The sequence below is a fragment of the Molothrus aeneus genome, chromosome 12 (genome assembly GCF_037042795.1).
Source record: "Molothrus aeneus isolate 106 chromosome 12, BPBGC_Maene_1.0, whole genome shotgun sequence".
Classification (NCBI taxonomy): Eukaryota; Metazoa; Chordata; class Aves; order Passeriformes; family Icteridae; genus Molothrus; species Molothrus aeneus.
The window spans coordinates 5,611,329-5,630,116 of record NC_089657.1 but is presented as its reverse complement, the minus strand read 5'-3'; the positions used below and the strand labels follow the sequence as shown (position 1 = coordinate 5,630,116).

Sequence of the window (18,788 nt, the reverse complement as noted above, 5' to 3'; positions counted from 1 at the left end):
TTTTTTTTGTGTTACATTTAATTTTGTGGTCTTTAAATGTGGTGGTATGTAAAAGATCAGCATATCAAATTAAAACCCCCACTAATGGAAAATTCAGTAATTCCAGGGTCAGTAATGACTATTAATTTGCTGAACATAACCAGGATCATTCGAAATATTCTCAGTTTCTGAAACAATGGAGAATTCTTGGCCCTTCACAGGATTTGCCTCTAATGTTTTTTTGTTGTTTGGGTTTTTGTTTTTTTTTTCTCCAGATTTTCATATTTTTGGATATTTCCAAGACTGACAAACATTTCCCAGAGTATGAGAGCTACAGGAAATCAAGGCCAAGGAAAATCCATTAAATCCATATTTTCATATAGACTTTTTTTCCCTTCAGCTTCAGTGAAAGCAGCAGATTGACCTCCCACTCTAGCAACCACTGAGTATTTAAGAGACCATCAGGAATTTAACAAGCCAAGTGCTTTATTTATCCCATAATTAAAAGCTGCCCTTCCCAGAGGGCACTTCCTTCCCACTCCCTTGAACACATAATTTTTCTCAAAATACATGTCAAGATGTTATTTTCTCTTAAATCTCCTTTAAACTGTCCCTGGGTACAATTCTCTCACACCCTGGGGAAAGGATGTAGCTATGGCTTGGTTATCCCTTGTTACACCAAAATTGCAATGTGTTTAAACAGCAAAACACTGTGATTTTCTGTTTCACATGGAAATTGGAACCACAGCATTATGGACAGGAGCTTGGCTGACTTTTTTTTCCTGTTGGTTCCACCTCCCCTTTTCTCTTGTGGAGGTGGGGAAAATATGGAGAGCAGAAAAAAAAAAATGCCAAAAAAAGTAAAAAGAGAGAAAAAAAAATCTCAGGTTTCTTGAAATAGATTCTGCCTTGCTTTGGGCTGGTTTTGATTGGCTTCTGTATAATTAGCTGTTGCTCACAGTTTCTGTGATAATTGCACTCTCTATTAATTGAGCATATATTGTACTCCATGCAGTCAGCAAGTGATGAAGCTGTCAGTATTTTGTTAGCTATTACACTGCCTGATTCTTATGGGCTGTTTGATATTAGTAACAAATTAGCCAATTTATACGTCATAAATAAGATTCAAAAGCCCTGCTTTATCAGCTGGAGAGAAAAATACTGTTATCTTGGTTGACAAAATGCTTGTACTAAGATTCCAAGTGCCTTTTGGCAGGAATTCATCAGAGCAGATGTATTCCTTCTATCAGGCACCATTTGGTTCAATTATTCTTAATGTTTAATGGCAGAATAATTGAACCAAATGGTAATATATACCCCCATAAAATACTTTCATCAAATGCTTTAATTGCTGGATCTCTATAACTGCAGTGTCTGAGTGCTTTATTCTGCTTATTGACACCTGACAGACCATGATGTAAATACATTACTTTAATAAATCTCTTGATGAGCTTGATCAGAGGTGAGCACTAAACCAAACAGGTTCTCCACTGGTAAATGGGCTGGGGAACTGGAACAAACAGGGGGAAAAGCAAAGTGCCCCAAAGCTGCTTCCTCACACTCCCAGGCACTCCTGAGCAGCCACCCTGCAGGAGGAGGAAGGCTGAGGGTGGCCTGTGCTTTCAAAACCTGTTCCACACATCTTTCCCCTTGCTAGGGAGCATCTTGGTCTAAATGGCAAAGCAGTTCCTTGTTTTCCACTTACCAGGCTCGTGCTCAAACAGTTCTTCCTTGGGCTGAGTCTCCCAACACCCACAAGAGGGGTGACAGCAGTAACCTGGGGTCTGACCCACACTCCATGGAATGGCAGAGGCTGAGGATGGAAATGATGGCTCCACACCCTCCTGACCCTCCCCTGGCTCTCTGGAATGCCTGGACAAGAGCAGCAGGAGGATGGGCTGAGCAGGGAGAGGTGCAGAGCCGGGGGAGAAGCTGCAGGGAGGGGGTGGATGGCTGTTTGCACTCCCTGCTGGATGCAGGGAATAAACATCTGCAACTGAGGAATGATCATGACAGCAAGGAATGGTTTGCAGGTCAGGGGAAAGACTTGCAAAGCAGGGGGGGATCTCTGGCCCCCCAAAGGCACTGCCTGGCTCAGAGGGGATCTCTGGCCCCCAAAGGCACTGCCTGGCTCAGAAGGGGATCTCTGGCCCCCCAAAGGCACTGCCTGGCTCAGAAGGGGATCTCTGGCCCCCCAAAGGCACTGCCTGGCTCAGAAGGGGATCTCTGGCCCCCAAGGCACTGCCTGGCTCAAGTGTTGCATTTTTGGCTGCTGCTGGGTACAATGGTGGTCACTGATCAGGGCTCCTCAGGCAAAGGATGCAACAGCCCAGGTACTGTGCACCCAGAAATGGCCAGGAGGCAGTGAGGAGATGAAGCCACCTTCTCCCTGCTCCTGGGAAAATCCCAGAATCAATAGCAACAGAATATCAATAGCAACAGAATTCAATGGTAAGCTGAGGTAAGGGAAAAGGACAGAAACACCTGCCAGTGTTACAGATCCATGTCCTGCTCTCCACAGCACCAAGATCAGTGCAGGTTCTGGACCTGGACACACTTGTGCAGGCAGGTGCCATCCCAGTTTGTGCCAGAACAGAGTGCCCAGGAGGACAGAGCAGCAGAGAAAAAAGCAAGAGAAGTGAGTCCCTCCCAGGTCCCCAAAGAGCCCCACTCTGCTGAGACACCTTGCACACACTGAGCAAACACAAACAACTGCAAAATCCCCTGTGCAGAATTCTGCTGGGATTCTGAGAGGATTAAACAGAGCAGAAGGAATGGGGAAGAGATGCATTTTGAAAGCTTCTCAATTAATTTCTAATTGCTGGCACTCAGCCAGGCTGGAGATGCAGGGAAGGGAGGGGAACCAAGGGTTGCTCCCAGCCCAGAGCTGCCCCAATGCCAGCAGATCAGAACCACCAGGGCTGCAAGGACAGCCCTCACTCCTACTTGTGCTTCAGGCTTGAGAAATCAAACATTACACTATTATGGATGTATTCACTATTCTGTTTTAATCAGTCTGGGTTTTTTTTTTTACTCTTTCTGGGTAAAGAATTGAATGAAGATTGAAGGGGTGAAGTCTGTGGAAAAATCCTAACCCGCTGAAGTTTTCATCATGCTATGGCATTTATGTATACTACAAGAAAAAGCCCCTTCCAGTGCCTGAAGGAGGCAACAGGAAAGATAAATGAGACAATTTGTCAGGAAGTGTAGGTTTTAAACAGAAAGATGGTAAATTTAGATCAGATATTGGGTAGAAATTCTTCCCTGTGAGGGTGGTGAGGCCTTGGCACAGGGTGTCCAGAGAGGCTGTGACTGCCCCATCCCTGGAAGTGTCCAAGGCCAGGCTGGATGGGGCTTGGAGCAACCTGGGACAGTGGAAGGTGGTTGGCAGGGAAGGTTTGGCTGGATGATCTTTGAAGGTCCTTTCAAGCCAAATCATTTTATGTTTCTGTGAATGGGAATAATTGCAAACCATTAAAGCAGCACCTGCTCTTGAATTGCCAAATGAATGTTTAATTGTGAGTCACATATCCTGAATTAGGGATGGGGACCCTGGGACATCACAGAGACACTGCCCAGCTCTGTCCTGAAGGCTGGAAGTGATTCAGGCACTTTCTGAACCACCTGCTTTTAACACCCATCTTAACACAGAGTGTGTGTGGTTCTAGTGCACAGAACAGACAGCAGAACAAAGGGAACCCTACATACACATCCTGCAAACGTGGGCTCTCCTGCTGTTACTGCATTTTCAGATCTTTGAAAGATCAGGAAACAACCAGGGAAGAACTTAAGCTGTGATGTGAAACAGCTCAAGCTGAATGGTGAAACCTGGAAATCAATTATTAGAAGGAGGCAGTGCTCTGGCAGAGCCCTCTGTGTCCTTTCAAAGGGAGCCCTTTTCAAGGAACAGCCTCATGACACTGAGATGGGAATTTCCCAATCTGAAAATCCAATGCAGCTGCCATGCAGAACAAGCCAGGTTCAGCAGATGGAGCATGACAGTGAGAATCCTTCAGGTCTGAGGGCAGAAATTTCTGCAATGAATATAATCCAGATGATAGTGGGGGAAAAAACATCATCAAGATGGCTTCTGTTAAGGCAATCAATGGGATTGAAGCTCCAGGGCTGAGCTGGGCACATGGAGAACTCACAGTCCCACTGCTCTGCTGCTGCCCTCAAGAGTTTTGGATTGATGAGGAAGCACTCAGCATTCTGAACATCGGAATGAGAGCAGCAGTGTCCTGCTCTCACCGTGGCAAACACAGAAAAAAGATTCATTCTTTTGCAAGTGACATTCTGCACATCTGAGAACATTTACTTTCTGCTCTGAGTGCTCTCTGAAGCGAATGTAAGGACTGACTGACAGATATTCAGTGGACAAGCTGTGGAGGTGTCCAAGCATTCCACCAGGGCTACAAGACAATAGGGATGGAAAATTAAATGCAAAATAATGTATTGCTTCATTTTCCCCATGTTTTGCACATACTTGTTTAGAGCACATCTCAAAAGGGATTAACATCTTTGGATGACATTCCTCCTGCTGCACAATATGGGAAAATCACTTGGGAAAACAGCAGAAAAAGCCTCTGGCACTGAGGGCTTTCCAGCACTTCAGGAATACAAGATTGGACAGCATTAAGAAAGTCCAAGAGAAATAATGGGAATTTGGCTGACTTTGTATTAATACTGGATTCTTTGGGCAAACCCTAATAATTTCTGTTGACATCAGAAAGGAATGCTGCAACCAGGATTCCTAAAAGGCCCTGTTCCCCATGTCTGCCTCAAAAATGGAAAAAACAAAAGGGGCAGAGAGAAAATCACCCCACCAACTTTTCCATTCACTGTAAGAAAAAAAGGGAGGGACAAAATCCCAAACATCTCCAGGAGCTCCTTGCACAGAGCTGCCAACCCCAAATCACTTCCCTGGCACCCGTTCTGGGGCAAGTCAGGACATCCTAACGAGCTGTGCAGGGTCAGAGGAGTTTAGGCCTGACAAAGAAAACATTTCCACCTTCCCAGTAAAGTCTGAGCTTGTCTGTGCATGGCTCAGAGGGGCAGGACAGTGCTGCTCTGCATTCAAAGCCCAAGGTGGCAGAGGGAGGATGAGCCCTTTGATGCTCAGTGCCAGCACTGCAGGGCTCCTACTGAAGGGCAGCAGTGTCCCCACAGCTGCAGGGGGCTCTGTGCTCAGCTCTGGCTCCCCCCCAGCCCAGGATATTGCAGCAGTGGGGTTCAGCCCTAGTGCTGCCCACGCCCTTTGAATGAGGCCCCTGGTCCCACACTGCTCAGCCACAAGGTCACTTCTGCTGAGCAGGCAGGTGGGGCAGGGCAGCAAATGCCATTTGTGCTCCCTCCAGGGTCAGGTCTTTAATGGAAGCCCAGGGAGGGAGAGTTGTTACAGGGATGGAGCTGAGAGTGCTGCCCATGTCTGGTCACAGAGCCAAGCAGGGCAGTGCCCCTGAACCAAGTGGCTTTTCCTAACCCCCTTTACTGACCTGAAACAAAGGAGCAGCACCCCTCCTAAGGACTTGCTGCAATGCCCTTTCTTGCCTGTTGATTTTTGTTCTGTTTTGGAGCAGCAGTTGGCACCTAGCTCTAAAGAGGCTGCCACATGCAATTACAGAGAGAAGGTCTTGAAGGACACAGTGCTGAAACAGAGAGACATTTGAAATAAACTTCAAGGGAACAGCTTTGTTTAGCTCTGTGCCCTTTGGCTGCCCTGTAATTCTTTATGTCGATTATAATAGAAAGATCAAATTTCTCATTTTCTCACCTCTGTATCTAGAGAAATGCAAAATTTCTTTCACTTGATCTCTCTGAGCCCTCCTTTCCCAGATTTGCTTACCAATACTTTGTCACTGTCACCTCCTTGATGATGACCTGCTTGTATTCATCCATGATTCACAAGAGTTGCTCTGGTAAATAAAAAGGTTTCAGTTTCCAAATCTGCACATCCCAACAGCACTTAATTCATGGAGCAACCTATTTCTGTCAGTTGCTTCCTTCTGTCCAGGCTCGGCTAACTCTGTTAGATTTCATTAAAAATTAGCATGGATTTAATTGTGAATTGAGGGCCAGGATATTCCCTGGCCCATTCAAGGATATTCCATATTTCAAAGATATTCCCATCTTTGAAAACACAAGGAGGTCCAGAATGAGGGACCTCATTCCTCTGTACCAGGAATTATTATCCTCATGGCATTGCTGTTACTTGCACCTTCTGGATGATGTGTGAGGACTCCAAGGACGCAAGGAGGGCAGATGTGGGAAACCATCCCAATTCCAGTGTGAGGGATTTTCCTGGCAGGCAGAGTGAGGTACAGCAGACAGGAGAAGCAGAGCCCTTCCCATCCTCCTGCCATCCCCATCCCCTGCCAGCCCTAGGAGCTCCCTGCCTTTCTGCCCTCTGCCTGCCCATCAAGGCCACCTTGTGCTTATGAAAGGAAACGTGGCAGGGGAAACTCAGTGGCAGCAGCCTGGGTCTATCCACACTCCAGAATGGACACAGGTCCTGTCTCCAGCCTGACACTCATCCAAGACACACAGAAACCCTTTTCCCTCTTCAGTGCCTCAGTCCTGCAGCAGAGGAATGGCTCAGGACATGGAGCACCACAGGCTGTGCCATGGTCACTGTCACTGCCCAGCACCCACCAACACGGCCAGAACAGGAATGCAAAAGGCCAAATCCACATCATGCACTAGAGATTCTTCTGCAATCTGCTACCAGGTCTTGGAGAAGTCAAATCTTACCTCACAGCAGTTATCTCTGAGGAGTAACATCCAATAATCCATGCATACTTTTATTTTTAATCTTTAGCTGGTACTTTGTGAGACTGAACAAAGACAGAGACGTGTTGAGGATTCTACCAAGGGTGCATCTGTCTCCAGATGAAAGGATCCTGACATCAAGCTGACTGCAGCTGGGCTGGGAAAAGTTTTAAATCACTGCGATCAACACAAGTTTTGCACCAAAGTACAAATACACATGGCATGATTTCCTCTGGGTGACAGGCAAATCCTGTTATTCTACTTATGAATGGGCCTCATTAAGTAGGGAAAAAAATTGTTGGTGCAACCTGTTCCTTTTTAAATTGAACATATTAAAGTTGATAGATATCCCTAATTCTCTGCTCAGCCTTTTATGTGTTGCAATAACACTGCTCCCATTGTTAGGGAAAGTCTTGAGTTTGCATAATCTGCTTTTCATTTCCCTGGCAGCTGCAGATCATTCTTGGTGACTAAATTAAAAACAGTTTCTTTCAAGAATCACCAGATCTGTCCTTTTTCCTCCCTGTACCTACAAGTTAGGGAGAAAAAAGAAAACAAAACCTTCCCAACAAGCATTAAATCCTATCAAATCAGGCTGGAAGGTCACCTCATCCATCCCTCTGCCCTGAGGCAAAAATCAACTCTCCTTAAGCCATCCCTGACAGATGCTCACCTACCTCTAAAAAACATCCATTGATGATTTCACAGCCCATGCCTTGGCTTACCTCATGCCTACAGGTCTGACCTCAATGTCCCTACAACAGTCAAAGCTCCCCAGGGCTTGTCCTGTCCCCACTGAACTTGGGGAGATTATTTCTCCTTGCAGAAGAGTACTTCTCACTTTGGAACAGACCTTAAGGTGGGTGCCAAGCTTTTCCAGACTTTTCACTCCTCTCATTTATTCCAAATATCTCTGTCTACCGTGATGGTGCTCGCAGGGGTCTGAGGATGAGGGAGAGACGAGGATCTGACTCCATGTTCCAGAAGGCTTGATTTATTATTTTATGATATATATTATATTAAAACTATACTAAAAGAATGGAAGAAAGGATTTCATCAGAAGGCCAGCTAAGAATAGAAAAAGAAAGAATTATAACAAAAGCTTGTGTGTCAGACAGAGAGCCTGAGCCAGCTGGGCTGTGATTGGCCATTAATTAGAAACAACCACGAGACCAATCCCAGATGCACCTGTTGCATTCCACAGCAGCAGATAACCATTGGTTACATTTTGTTCCTGAGGCCTCTCAGCTTCTCAGGAGGAAAAGTCCCAAGGAAAGGATTTTTCAGAAAATATCATGGCTACAGTCCCCAACCTCAAAAACTCAGCCCTTTTCCAGAGCCCAGCACTCCAGAGCAGACAAGTCAAACACTCCTGAGCCCATTCCTGCTCCTGCTGTAATTCCTGTCCCACAGAAGTGAGTGGAGGACACAGGAGCTCGAGGTCTTTCCCTCCTGGGGCAGCAGTGGGCACTGAGAGGATTCCAGCCTGGCTTCCACCTGCACCCTGCCCCTGGTGCCAGCCAGGCTGAGCAGAGCACGGCAGCTCCCAGGGGATGCTCACACAGCCCCAGGACACCAGCCCAGCCACACCAACCCAGCAAAACCCAGAGCTGGGCTCAGCCAGCTCTGAGCACAGCGAGAGCAGTGAGGAAACCCAGGAATGGGGCTGGGTGTGGGGGGAAATGGGGGAAACCCCAGGAAGTTCAGAAGAGGAAGGGGAAAGAAGCTGGGTGATAAATTGAAATGTGCAACAACCTTCTTTGCCTCACTTTGGCTGTGCCAGAGCAGACCTTGACTGCAAAAGACACTCCAGTTTCCTGAAAGGCAAAAGAAAAAAAGGAGTGAAAAAGAATGAATGAAAAGGCAAAAAGAAAAACAAGGAATGAAATCTCACAGTCAGCTGAGGTTTGCAGCAGCACTGAGAACTGGCATTCCACATGTCATGTAACAAAGCCCTAAGCCTTGGAGTGCTTGGGGATTTCTGTAAGGTGACAGTTCTTGCCCTAGGACACAGTTTGGCCACTGCCTGGCTGTGTGCTCACATTTCCTGGCTCTCCCAGCCCACAAGGCTGCTCACCCTGTGTTTTGGGCCACCCTTAGTGCACTCAGCCAGCCCTGGGCCCAGCCTCCCTGAGCCACAAGGATGCTCCTGCAGGTGCCTGAGAGCCCAGGCAGGGCTCAGCTCCGAGGGCAGGGCAGGGCAGGGGCCCTGCCTGGCATCTCCTCTCCTCTGCTGAGTGATTTGCACTGCCCTGCTGTTCCAGTCACAGCAATTCTGCATGACACCAACTGCTCTGCCCCATGGAGGCAGCACAGCCCTGACAAACAGGACAGTAAGTGCTCCTTAAGGACATTCCTGCAGCACTCCCAGCTGTTACACTTTTGCTGGGAGAATTTAAAGGTATCTTGTTAAAGATGTAGCACAGTTTACAGTCAGCATTAACAGTTTCCTCCTGTTTTGCCTTCCAAAGTGTCCTGTCCTACGGAGTTTTATTAATACAGGTTGAAAATTCCAGATTTAAAAGCTAATTAAATCCCACTTAAAGCTTTCACAGAGGGGATTAGCTGGAACTTACCCACTGCTTATGCTGCTGTTTGGTTTGTGTGGGGAAAATGCAACTAAAAACACCTTTCCCAGAAACACCAAACCCAACTTTACACGTTTGCACATGGAGAGAAATGATCCATACAAATAAAACAAACCAGTCCACACCACCACAGTGAGCCTCTGGTTACAGCCAGTGCTCAGTGCCTGTGAAATACCAAACCCTCAAAGATACCAAACCAGAACTTAGGGAAATTTCCATTTCACATCTGAAAAATTAAAATTATACCGTTCCATTCTGTATATGGCCTAAGAGGAATAAAACTTGTATGTACTGTCATTGGCCTACATATAAGAAAAGATATAGAGATAAAATGATTTACATTTTTAGATAAAAGGCAAATATGTTGGAGTATAGCAGTATCATCCAACTGAAACTAAATTCCAATGCATTTGATTTCACTCACCTGTCACAAAATGCTGAATGGAAGAGCATAGGCAAATTAAACATTCTTTTGTTTTATAGAAAGGACAAAGTCAATAAACATGTTAATTTTTACATTTATTTGACAAAATGGTCTACACAGTATTAATCTTTGCAAAATAATAATTGTGTATGCACAGTGGATGGTTTTGAGACCAGAGTTAGGGACACAGTGTGTGACAACATTGCACAAACAGTTCTTCCACAGAATCTTAACTTTCCAGTATTAAAATATATAAAATAGAGTGTTATTTATTGTGGTGAGGTAAACATTTCTTCCTTCAGAGAAGCAGTGTGGCTTTGATGCACCTTCAAGAAAGCTGCTAAGGATACCCTTCTCCTTCATTCTGCCAATAACTACAGACCTAGAGGCATATTTATTGCTGTTCTAATGGTCACACATTTTTTCCTTGAGCAATATGTAGAGAAAGGAATGGAGAAGGAAAAACCTGCAGGAATTGATGATAGCAACCCATCTGCACTATTTGTGTCAGGAGCCAAAGATTAGTGCAGATAGTTCATTTTGAATATAACAGTTTTAATGGAAACGTCAAGAAAAATTTATTTACGTTTTTCTAAGCAGAACACGGCATTGATTAGAGCTGCACAAAAAAATCACAATTAGGAATTTATTTCACAAATTTTTATATCTCTGCCCATTTACAAGACCAGATCATAATATCCCCTCATTTGTTCACTGTTCAAATTTATTGATGATTTTCAGCAGATAATTCCTGGGCAGAGTGAGATTTGTACAAAGCTCTTTAGTTACACAAGATCTTTAGTATTGCCTTCTGCTCCCTGAATGAATGATTTGTGTAACTAACAGCTTGAATTTTGACTGCTACAAAAGAGAATATAATCAAAATGAATCTTGGTCAATACCTGAGTCCTGAAACTTAGGGTTTTTTTTTTTTCTTATACATACTTTTACTGAGGCCTGAGAAGCCAAATACTTTAAAAATTGAAAAGTTCACTTGTGTTTTATTCCCAATAAATTAGAAATGGTTGTTGGAAGGCAAATCAGATGAAGAATTCTCCATGCTCCTGAAAGAAAACTGCTTCAGTTTCTCATCTTGTTTTAAAACCTCACAGCAGTCACATTCTCACAAAGAAGTTATTTTAAAAAGTTAGCAGCCATTTCCTTAGTAGCAGAAACATCCTCCTGGAGCTCCCTGGATGGCATTGCTACACCTGGAAATACAGCAGGGAATTTCCAAAAATCAGAAAATAAATGAATCACATTTCAGTGGTTTATAGGCACGGTAAGAGTGGGAGTTCCTTTCACTACCAACTTCTCAGTCCCTTTTCCTATTGTGAGGTATCCATTGGCATCAACAAAAGAGAATCATCTTAAGGCAAAACCAGTGATTTCCAAAAAAAGAAAATAAACATCATTCATTTGAATAAAAAATAGGATTGTAAGCATAGCTTTTTACATTATTGCAAAAGTCCATAAAAATATAGGGAGACTGTTAGTTTGCTGACTCTTTACAATATAAAAAGACAAATAAAAATATTGTGAAATAGGTGACCGAAAAGTGTTTGATTAAAGAAAAATTCTGTTTACAGAAGTCAATTATTACTTATTTTGTCTTATCATGAGTTTATCAGTGACAATTTGGGAAAGAGAGACAAAAATGAACTTTAGGGAGTGAAGTATTACTTATTACAGTTCTGACTAACAAAATTATCAAAATAAGACAAAGACATACAAACTTTTGAAGATTGTAGCTGCAAAATTTCTGAAGGCCAACTTGCAAGCTGTGGCCTGGGTTGGCCAGGTATCTCCAGTTAAGTCCTGATCCCTGCTTGGGAGAACTCCATTAATCCTCTGGAACAACAGCAGGAATGATACCTTGTGAAACACAAGTTTTCCATGAGAATAACCTTCAAGGTGTTATTTTTTGGCCACACTTGCCACTGCCTTCTTTGCTGCATCCTCCAGGTCATTGGCAGACGTGATGGGGAGTCCACTTTCACTCAGAATCCTCTGGGCTTCCTGGACATTTGTTCCTAAAAAAGAACACTGACTATAATTAGTAATTAATACTAATGAGTAAATGAACATCTCCCAGCATGCCTCTGAAAAATCAGGTAATGCCTCAAACTACAGATCATTTCAGTCTAGCAGCAGATCAAATGGGTGCCTCAGACTGAGCTGAGGAGAAGGAGCTCCTAATTCCAGTGACAATTGTGACAGACAATGCAATCTGAAAATGGCACTTGTGTGCACAACAGGGGCCTGGTGGAGAGGAGAGGGGCAGTGCAGCATCCCCCAGAGCCAGCAGGGACATCCAGCAAGAGCTCTGGGGAATGGACCACGTGCCAGGCTCTTTTAAAGGCATTTATTAGCCACAATCAGCTACAGCTAATCAGTGAGTCAACAATAGCTAAAATTCACCTGTGATAACTGAAAGCTGCCAAATGAGCTGTTGAAAGGCAAAGATTTGGGTAATCCTGAATATTTAACCAGGTTTAAGCTGCTCCTGAATATGCTGTTGCATTTTTACTAAAAACAGGGAATACAGAGGTCCCTGAAGTAATTCAGCATGACACCAATCCCTCCTCTGCTGCTGCACTAAATTATGATAATCACAGAAACATTTAGGTTGGAAAAGACCTTTAAGATCTTCAAGTATGACTGGAAACCAGCACTGCCAAGTCCACCAATAAACCATGTCCCTGAGTGCCATGTCCACCCCACCTCAAGGAGAAAATATGATTACACAGCATAAGGGCTCCAGTTTGTATGGAACAAGCTCAACCTCAGTCAACAGACTAATGCAAAGGAAAGGAAAAAATACAAAGCTGAAAAAGATATTTCAGGAAAATGCATTTACCCCACTTCCCTTGTCTAAAAGACAAGAGCATCACCTTCCCATTTGCTCTATCTCATTCCTTTTGGAAAACTAACAGAAAATCTGAATTCTCCAGAGCTCTCTGCAGCAAAGCCAAGTGACACTTTTGATTACTGCTATTCTCTGCACCACAGAAGAACCTGGAGTCAGACATCCTAGTGAGGAAGCAGAATCCACACTTTGGGGTCACACACTAGTCACAAGCACCCAGAGCTGGGCCTCTTTAGAATCATTTCTGTCCTCTCCCATGTCAGGTTCCCTGTTCATTTGCCACGCCAAAATGCTTAATTACTTTGTAATTCCTCGACCTAGCAAAATGAATTTTAATTCTATTTGGAGCTATACACTAATTATACCTTTAATTATTAACCAAGCAAGAAGCATTTTCTTTGCTGTGCAACTTCCAGAATGCTCATTTTAAAGGATGATTTTTCAATTTTTTTTTTTTTCAGACTTCATAAAACATCTGAAATGGTACCACAGAAGCAGAGCAATTTCAAAAGCCTGTTTCATCAGCATGCTCAAGTCAGGATTGCCACTCCTGCAGTTGAAAGGGACCAAAGGCATCCCTGTCACAGTACTTTGTGATGGGAGAGGCAGGATCAGGAAGAGGAATGTGGGACCCATGTGCTCCCTCTGCAAAGGCTCTGGCAGAACAGGTCATGCTTCCCATGGCTGTGCAGAGGACACGCTGCAGGGTTTGTGGAGGGAGGTCAAAGGCATCTGAAATCTTTGACAGAAGGGGGATTTGGTTGCTTAGTAACACCCAGAACTGTACAGAACTTTTTATACAGGAAAAAAAAATATTACGGGCAAAAAAAAGAGCATAATATTTGATTTTTGTTCAAGTATCCTATATAATATAATGTGGAGGCTGCTACTTGTCAGCCCAGCACTGCACAGGGGAGGCAGGAGCCATTCCCAAGGTTCTGCTCTCTGGAGTCCCTCACATTTTTACACTGATTCCCAAAAGGTTTTGCCTTTTATTTAGATACAACTGTGACAAACATTTAAAACAGTCAAGAATGTTCTGATCTTTAAAATAGGATTCTACAAGACAAAGTGTTATGAGGGGAAAAAAATGGAAAGAGGGAAATTTTTCTGGAAATTTTCCCACACAGAAAAAAAGTATTGTGGTTTTTGTGATAACCATGTATTTAAAACTAAGTTTTGTTCTTCACTAAGTGGCCAATATTAATTTATTAACGGGTCAGAGAGGGAACAATACATTGGATCTGTTCTGCACTGCATTGATTGCTCTCCACAGCACTTGTCTAACATGCATTACAAAATCAATACAAAACACAGGCCCCTGAGAAGGGAGGGGGAGTTTATGCAAGGAAATGAAATTATGAAAGCTGAAAAAAAAAATCTCACTGCAGACAAAAGTGTATGGGTACATTTTGTATTTCTTAAATAAAACACTTTTATAGGCAGGCCACACAACTAACCACACTTTTCAGCAAGCATCTCCTTTGCTATAATTCTTTTTTTTTTTGCTGATAGCCTTTTATCTCATTGTGATTAAGTATTTTAGCTATGTGGAGAATATGGAAATTATAATGAACCTGTTAAAAGCAGAGGTAAAAGATTTAAAATTAAACATTCCAAAAACACTGGAAACATTTAGGAATCTACAAAGAACACCACCTTGTTGCAACAGATGTTAAAATAAACAAATAAAGAATCCCACTATTCCAGCATTAACCTCCTGCCACTGGATGGTGTCAGAGAACTGTGAACAGAATCCCATACCCAGGAATATCAGAATATCTGCCCTTCCCCTACCCTGCAGCCAACTGAGAAAATTCACAGGGCTGGAGGCTGTGGGGCTTTTGTTGTTGCTGGGTTTTATTGTTTGGGGGTTTTGTGGGTGGGTGTGTGTGTTTGTTTGGGTGTTTTTTTTTAACTGGATTCTATGAAGAGAATGGTTTTCTAATTAGAAGTTTTTGTCTTCTCACATCTATTACTGTCAACAACACACCCCAGAAAACCTGGGAAGATGTAATTTTATCAGCATGCACCTTCAGGCTTTGTAATCTAAACATCCTCCTGCTGCAAGCCTGGCTTCTGGAGAACCTCAGTCTGTGTCAATGCAATCTCACATTTCCACTTCTGTGGGCCTGAAATCTCTGCTACCAGTAGCAAAGCACATGTACTCATTACCAAAAAAAATCCTAATAATAAATTTCTGTCTAAGCATGTCTCTACCAGTGGTAAGGTTACACCAGCACTCACTGGGAGAGGCTGAATGGAAATCAAACCAATAAAACACAACCACATGCAGGGTTTGGATTATGTTCCCTTACTCACTTGGCCTGCCATAAACCCATCAGGAACAGGCTAAATGGTCACTGCTCAATGCTGATGCTTAGAGAGGATGCAGGACTCTGCAGTGCCATTTCTGGCTTTTTAGGTAAATAAGCTATAAGGGATAAGACACTGTTATATACATTTGCTATGTGCTAACAAATAGATGAATAATATAAAAAATACTCTGATTGACCCAAAACATTCTGCTATGACAAAAAATGTCACAATATGCAGAATGTCAATTATTATTAGAGACATGAGCAGGTTGTGCCCATGGTACAGGACCCCTAGCAGGGGTCCAGCTTGGCCATGCTGCACTGCTGAGTGCACTGAGCCACAGGGATCTCCCCAAGAAGGGATCCAGGCAATGAATGCACTCCTGTCTTCCCCCAGCCTGGGAAACTGGGGCCTCTCAGGTCCCAAAGACAAGTATTGGAGAATCAGGTTTGAAGTTCACCTTCTTCAACAACATTTGATTTGAGGTTTGGCTGGTGCCAGGCTCAAATGAGTGACCTTTAGGTAGGGAACACACAAAGTTTTGGTGGCTCACACATCTCCCACCTCTTGGCTCTGCAGTCAAGAATAAACCAGCTTCCACTGGCTATCTGTAAAAGACAATTAAACTCTATTTTATTCACTCCATTTGCCATTTCCTACCTTAAACCTTCCCCAAAGAATATTTAATCTCTCCCACTACTTCATGTTTACATCCTAACAGGGAAGGGCACATTTAAATTTGTGCTGAATGTTTAAACCCAAGATGTCTGCATAGGCTGATCTAAATGAAGCTGTGTGACTTTGCAATATCCCATTCTTCTCTCTTGACAGGCAATTTGGGACACTAAAAATCAAAAAATCAGGCACACATACTAAACTATACCTGCAAACAAGATACACAAGCTGGAGCAAAATTTCACTTGTGTGCAAAAGATTTCTGAAGACATTAGAATATTTCAGATTCTGAAGAACACACAAGGTCACTGATCACATGAATGAAAAATATAAAAAAAATTTGCATTCAGACATGTGAATAAAAAGCAACTTGTTTCTATCTGAATTTCAACATATTAAGTAGCTATGATTCCTCCCAGTCCTTCTTGCCCTATGACCAGAGCAGAGAATTCATTTTCTGAAAGAGAGAGGATGTAAAATTTCCAGCATAGGAGGCAGATATCTAATTCATAATTCCTTTTTTATTCTTTCCTCTTTTCATCTAACTCTGAGCTACATAAATGAGAAGCAAGGCTTGGCTTCCCTTCATCATTCCTAGTCAGTTTTCACAAAACTTAAGTGAAGTGTATTACATTTTAAAGGGAAAAAAATCCTGCATAAACCCAGCAGCAGTTACTTTTCTATCTGTAGAAGATGAAATCTGGAATATGTGGATTCTCCATTTGTCCATGAGCTTTTTAAACAATAATCCTGTGTCTCAGCTGGTGAGTTCTTTACTGATAAGGCAAGCAAACATATGTAATTATGGAGTTACCATTTTCAAAGAGGAGAGTAATCCTTTCTTTATCCACTGGTAAAACGGCTTGTAACTATTATACAACTGAGAACAAAGATTTGTCCACAGAATCCTACTAAATCAAGACAGATTTGACTGATTAAAACCCTCGTCATCAAGACACTTGTAGTACAGTGCATGTGGGCAAAGAGTCTTTAAAGTGCAGGTCACAAATCTGTTAGATTTATGGGAATAATCACAAACCTTCTGCTGGGAAAATGTTCAAAATGGAAACCCAAAAGAGTGCTTGCTCCTTTTTCTCCTTTTGAACTGTAAAATGTAATCAGGGATGTTTTAAAAAGTCTTGGATAGTCTTATTACTTCTACAGTGCTCATTATTAATTCAAAATCCTTATAAGTTTAAATAACCTGGTATGAGTTCAAAGAACAATGAAGATGGTAAGGGATGCAGAGGGATTGATTTCTGAGGAAAGATTAAAAGGACCAAACACACATGTATTGCTTGGTTAAGTGATTAAGGAGGCAGAGAAAACAGCAGTGACTTGCTAACAGTTCCAAAATACAACATCTGAAGGTTATAAACATCACAGCACTTTGTTTAGGATGAACATGAGGAATATGAGGAGGAATTTTAAAAAAATGAGATAAAGATTATGCAAAAGTGGGAGTTTGCTGTATTATTCTGGGAGAGAGCTTCCTAAAGAAAACGTGGTACTGCCATTTCCAGAGTCAGCAACCAGCCTAGGAGAAACATTATCACAGCTCTAGGGAAGAGTGAGCAGTCCTGGGAAGATGGTAACCCAAAGATGTTTCCATTTAAGTCTTTATTTGACACTCTGAAGATTCAGCTTTGATCTCTGTGGGTGGAGCAGCAAATGACTCAAAGGTCACAGACACAAGAGGAACAAGCACCTCTGCAGGGCTTTCACTCCTCTGTACAATCATGGAATTACCAAAATTACAGGAGAAAGGCCAAGCAAACACAGTGGCAGACCCAGCAGACTGCAGTTTAAAATGACCAAGTTGCTCTTCATGTTTCTTTTATAACAGTTTCAAATATCACAACAAAAACATCTTGTTCACAGGAAAAACTAATGGCTTTTGCAATATCTTCACTTAAAAAGCAGCACTTACAACAGTTGAGAAGTCTCACAGATCTGACAGATAAACTTTTTCCCAGCTGTGAAAGACAGGAAAAGTTTTTTTGCTATGACAAAAAGTGAAACAGCATTGCCTAAAGCTGATAAACAATGAGATTTTATATAATGAAACTTTTCTGCTTCTAAGCAACATCCATCAGTCTCCTTCATCCATATTCAACTTTTTACTCAGTCTCTAAAGGTGTTGACTGGTGCTACACCATCCAAAGAAAATTTTCACAATTTGTTTCTAGAATCCATTTTAGGGCATTTAAACTTCCAGCAGAAGCCACGCCAGCACGTGCAGTGCAGCATAGAATGAGGGAGGGGAAGGCTCTGCTTTCTCCTGAAACACAAAAGGAGCATCCCCCTAAGCCAGGGCTCCCTGGGCACTCTGCATCCTCAGGAATCAGGGGGAGGGTAATTTTTGGAAAGTAAAAAGCCTGAGGTACTCAAAACATGTTTTCCTCTCCCTATCACAGTGTGAAAACCACCTCAGTATTGCATCTCATGTCCATGAAGGGATGCACTTCCTCCTTTCATCACCACTGCAGAGTGACAGGACATTTTATGCTCTTTAGACACACACAGACATGAATATGGATGGTTTTGAGTAAGAACCTTAAAACTCACCCAGAAATCCCTCTGTTTTCCAAACCTACTTGGCCAGAATGAAATATTTTCAGCTTACCAGGGCTGTGTGCTGATTGCAATCAAGGCACTTTTCACTCAGTGGCAGAAGACTCTCCCTCCTTCAGGGCACTTCTCAGAAATTACAGGCAGAACTCCACACCCACTGCCATTAAAGGCTGTAGCTGCCAAAGAGTGCTTGTCCTCCCCTCTCTATGGCTTTTCTGTTTCTTGTGAAACAATGCTGGATGCACTAAGGAAAAAATATTCCTTACCATTACCAAATTTTCTGGTTTTTATTGGATTTTAGCTGGACTGGGGGTTTGGGCAGAGGAAGACGTTACAGTAATTTCTCTCTGAAAAATACTGTTTCTAACATCTTTCTTTTAATTGGCACTGGTGTAAATTAAAAAAAAAACAACCTATATTTTGCTGCAGGTTTAGCAATAATGGAATTGCATTCAGTAAAAAAAAAGAAAAAAGAAATACCTCCCAGTAAACATAAACTTGCATCAAAATAATTCCTATTTGCATTGCAAATCTTACAGGCAAACTCATAAAGCTTCCATTGCAAAATTGCATTGCTTCCAGTACCATCAGG

General features: G+C 42.8%; 1 protein-coding gene across 1 annotated transcript in view; it reads right to left on the bottom strand.

The window, feature by feature from the left end:
• Nucleotides 1-9,833: 9,833 nt before the first annotated feature.
• Nucleotides 9,834-18,788, bottom strand: part of SUCLG2 (succinate-CoA ligase GDP-forming subunit beta) — a 107,174-nt gene continuing 98,219 nt past the window's right edge. The window contains exon 11 of the mRNA XM_066557974.1: nucleotides 9,834-11,792. Within this exon, the coding sequence (XP_066414071.1) occupies nucleotides 11,677-11,792 (116 nt within the window). The 3' untranslated portion in view covers nucleotides 9,834-11,676. The remainder of the gene's footprint in view (nucleotides 11,793-18,788) is intronic.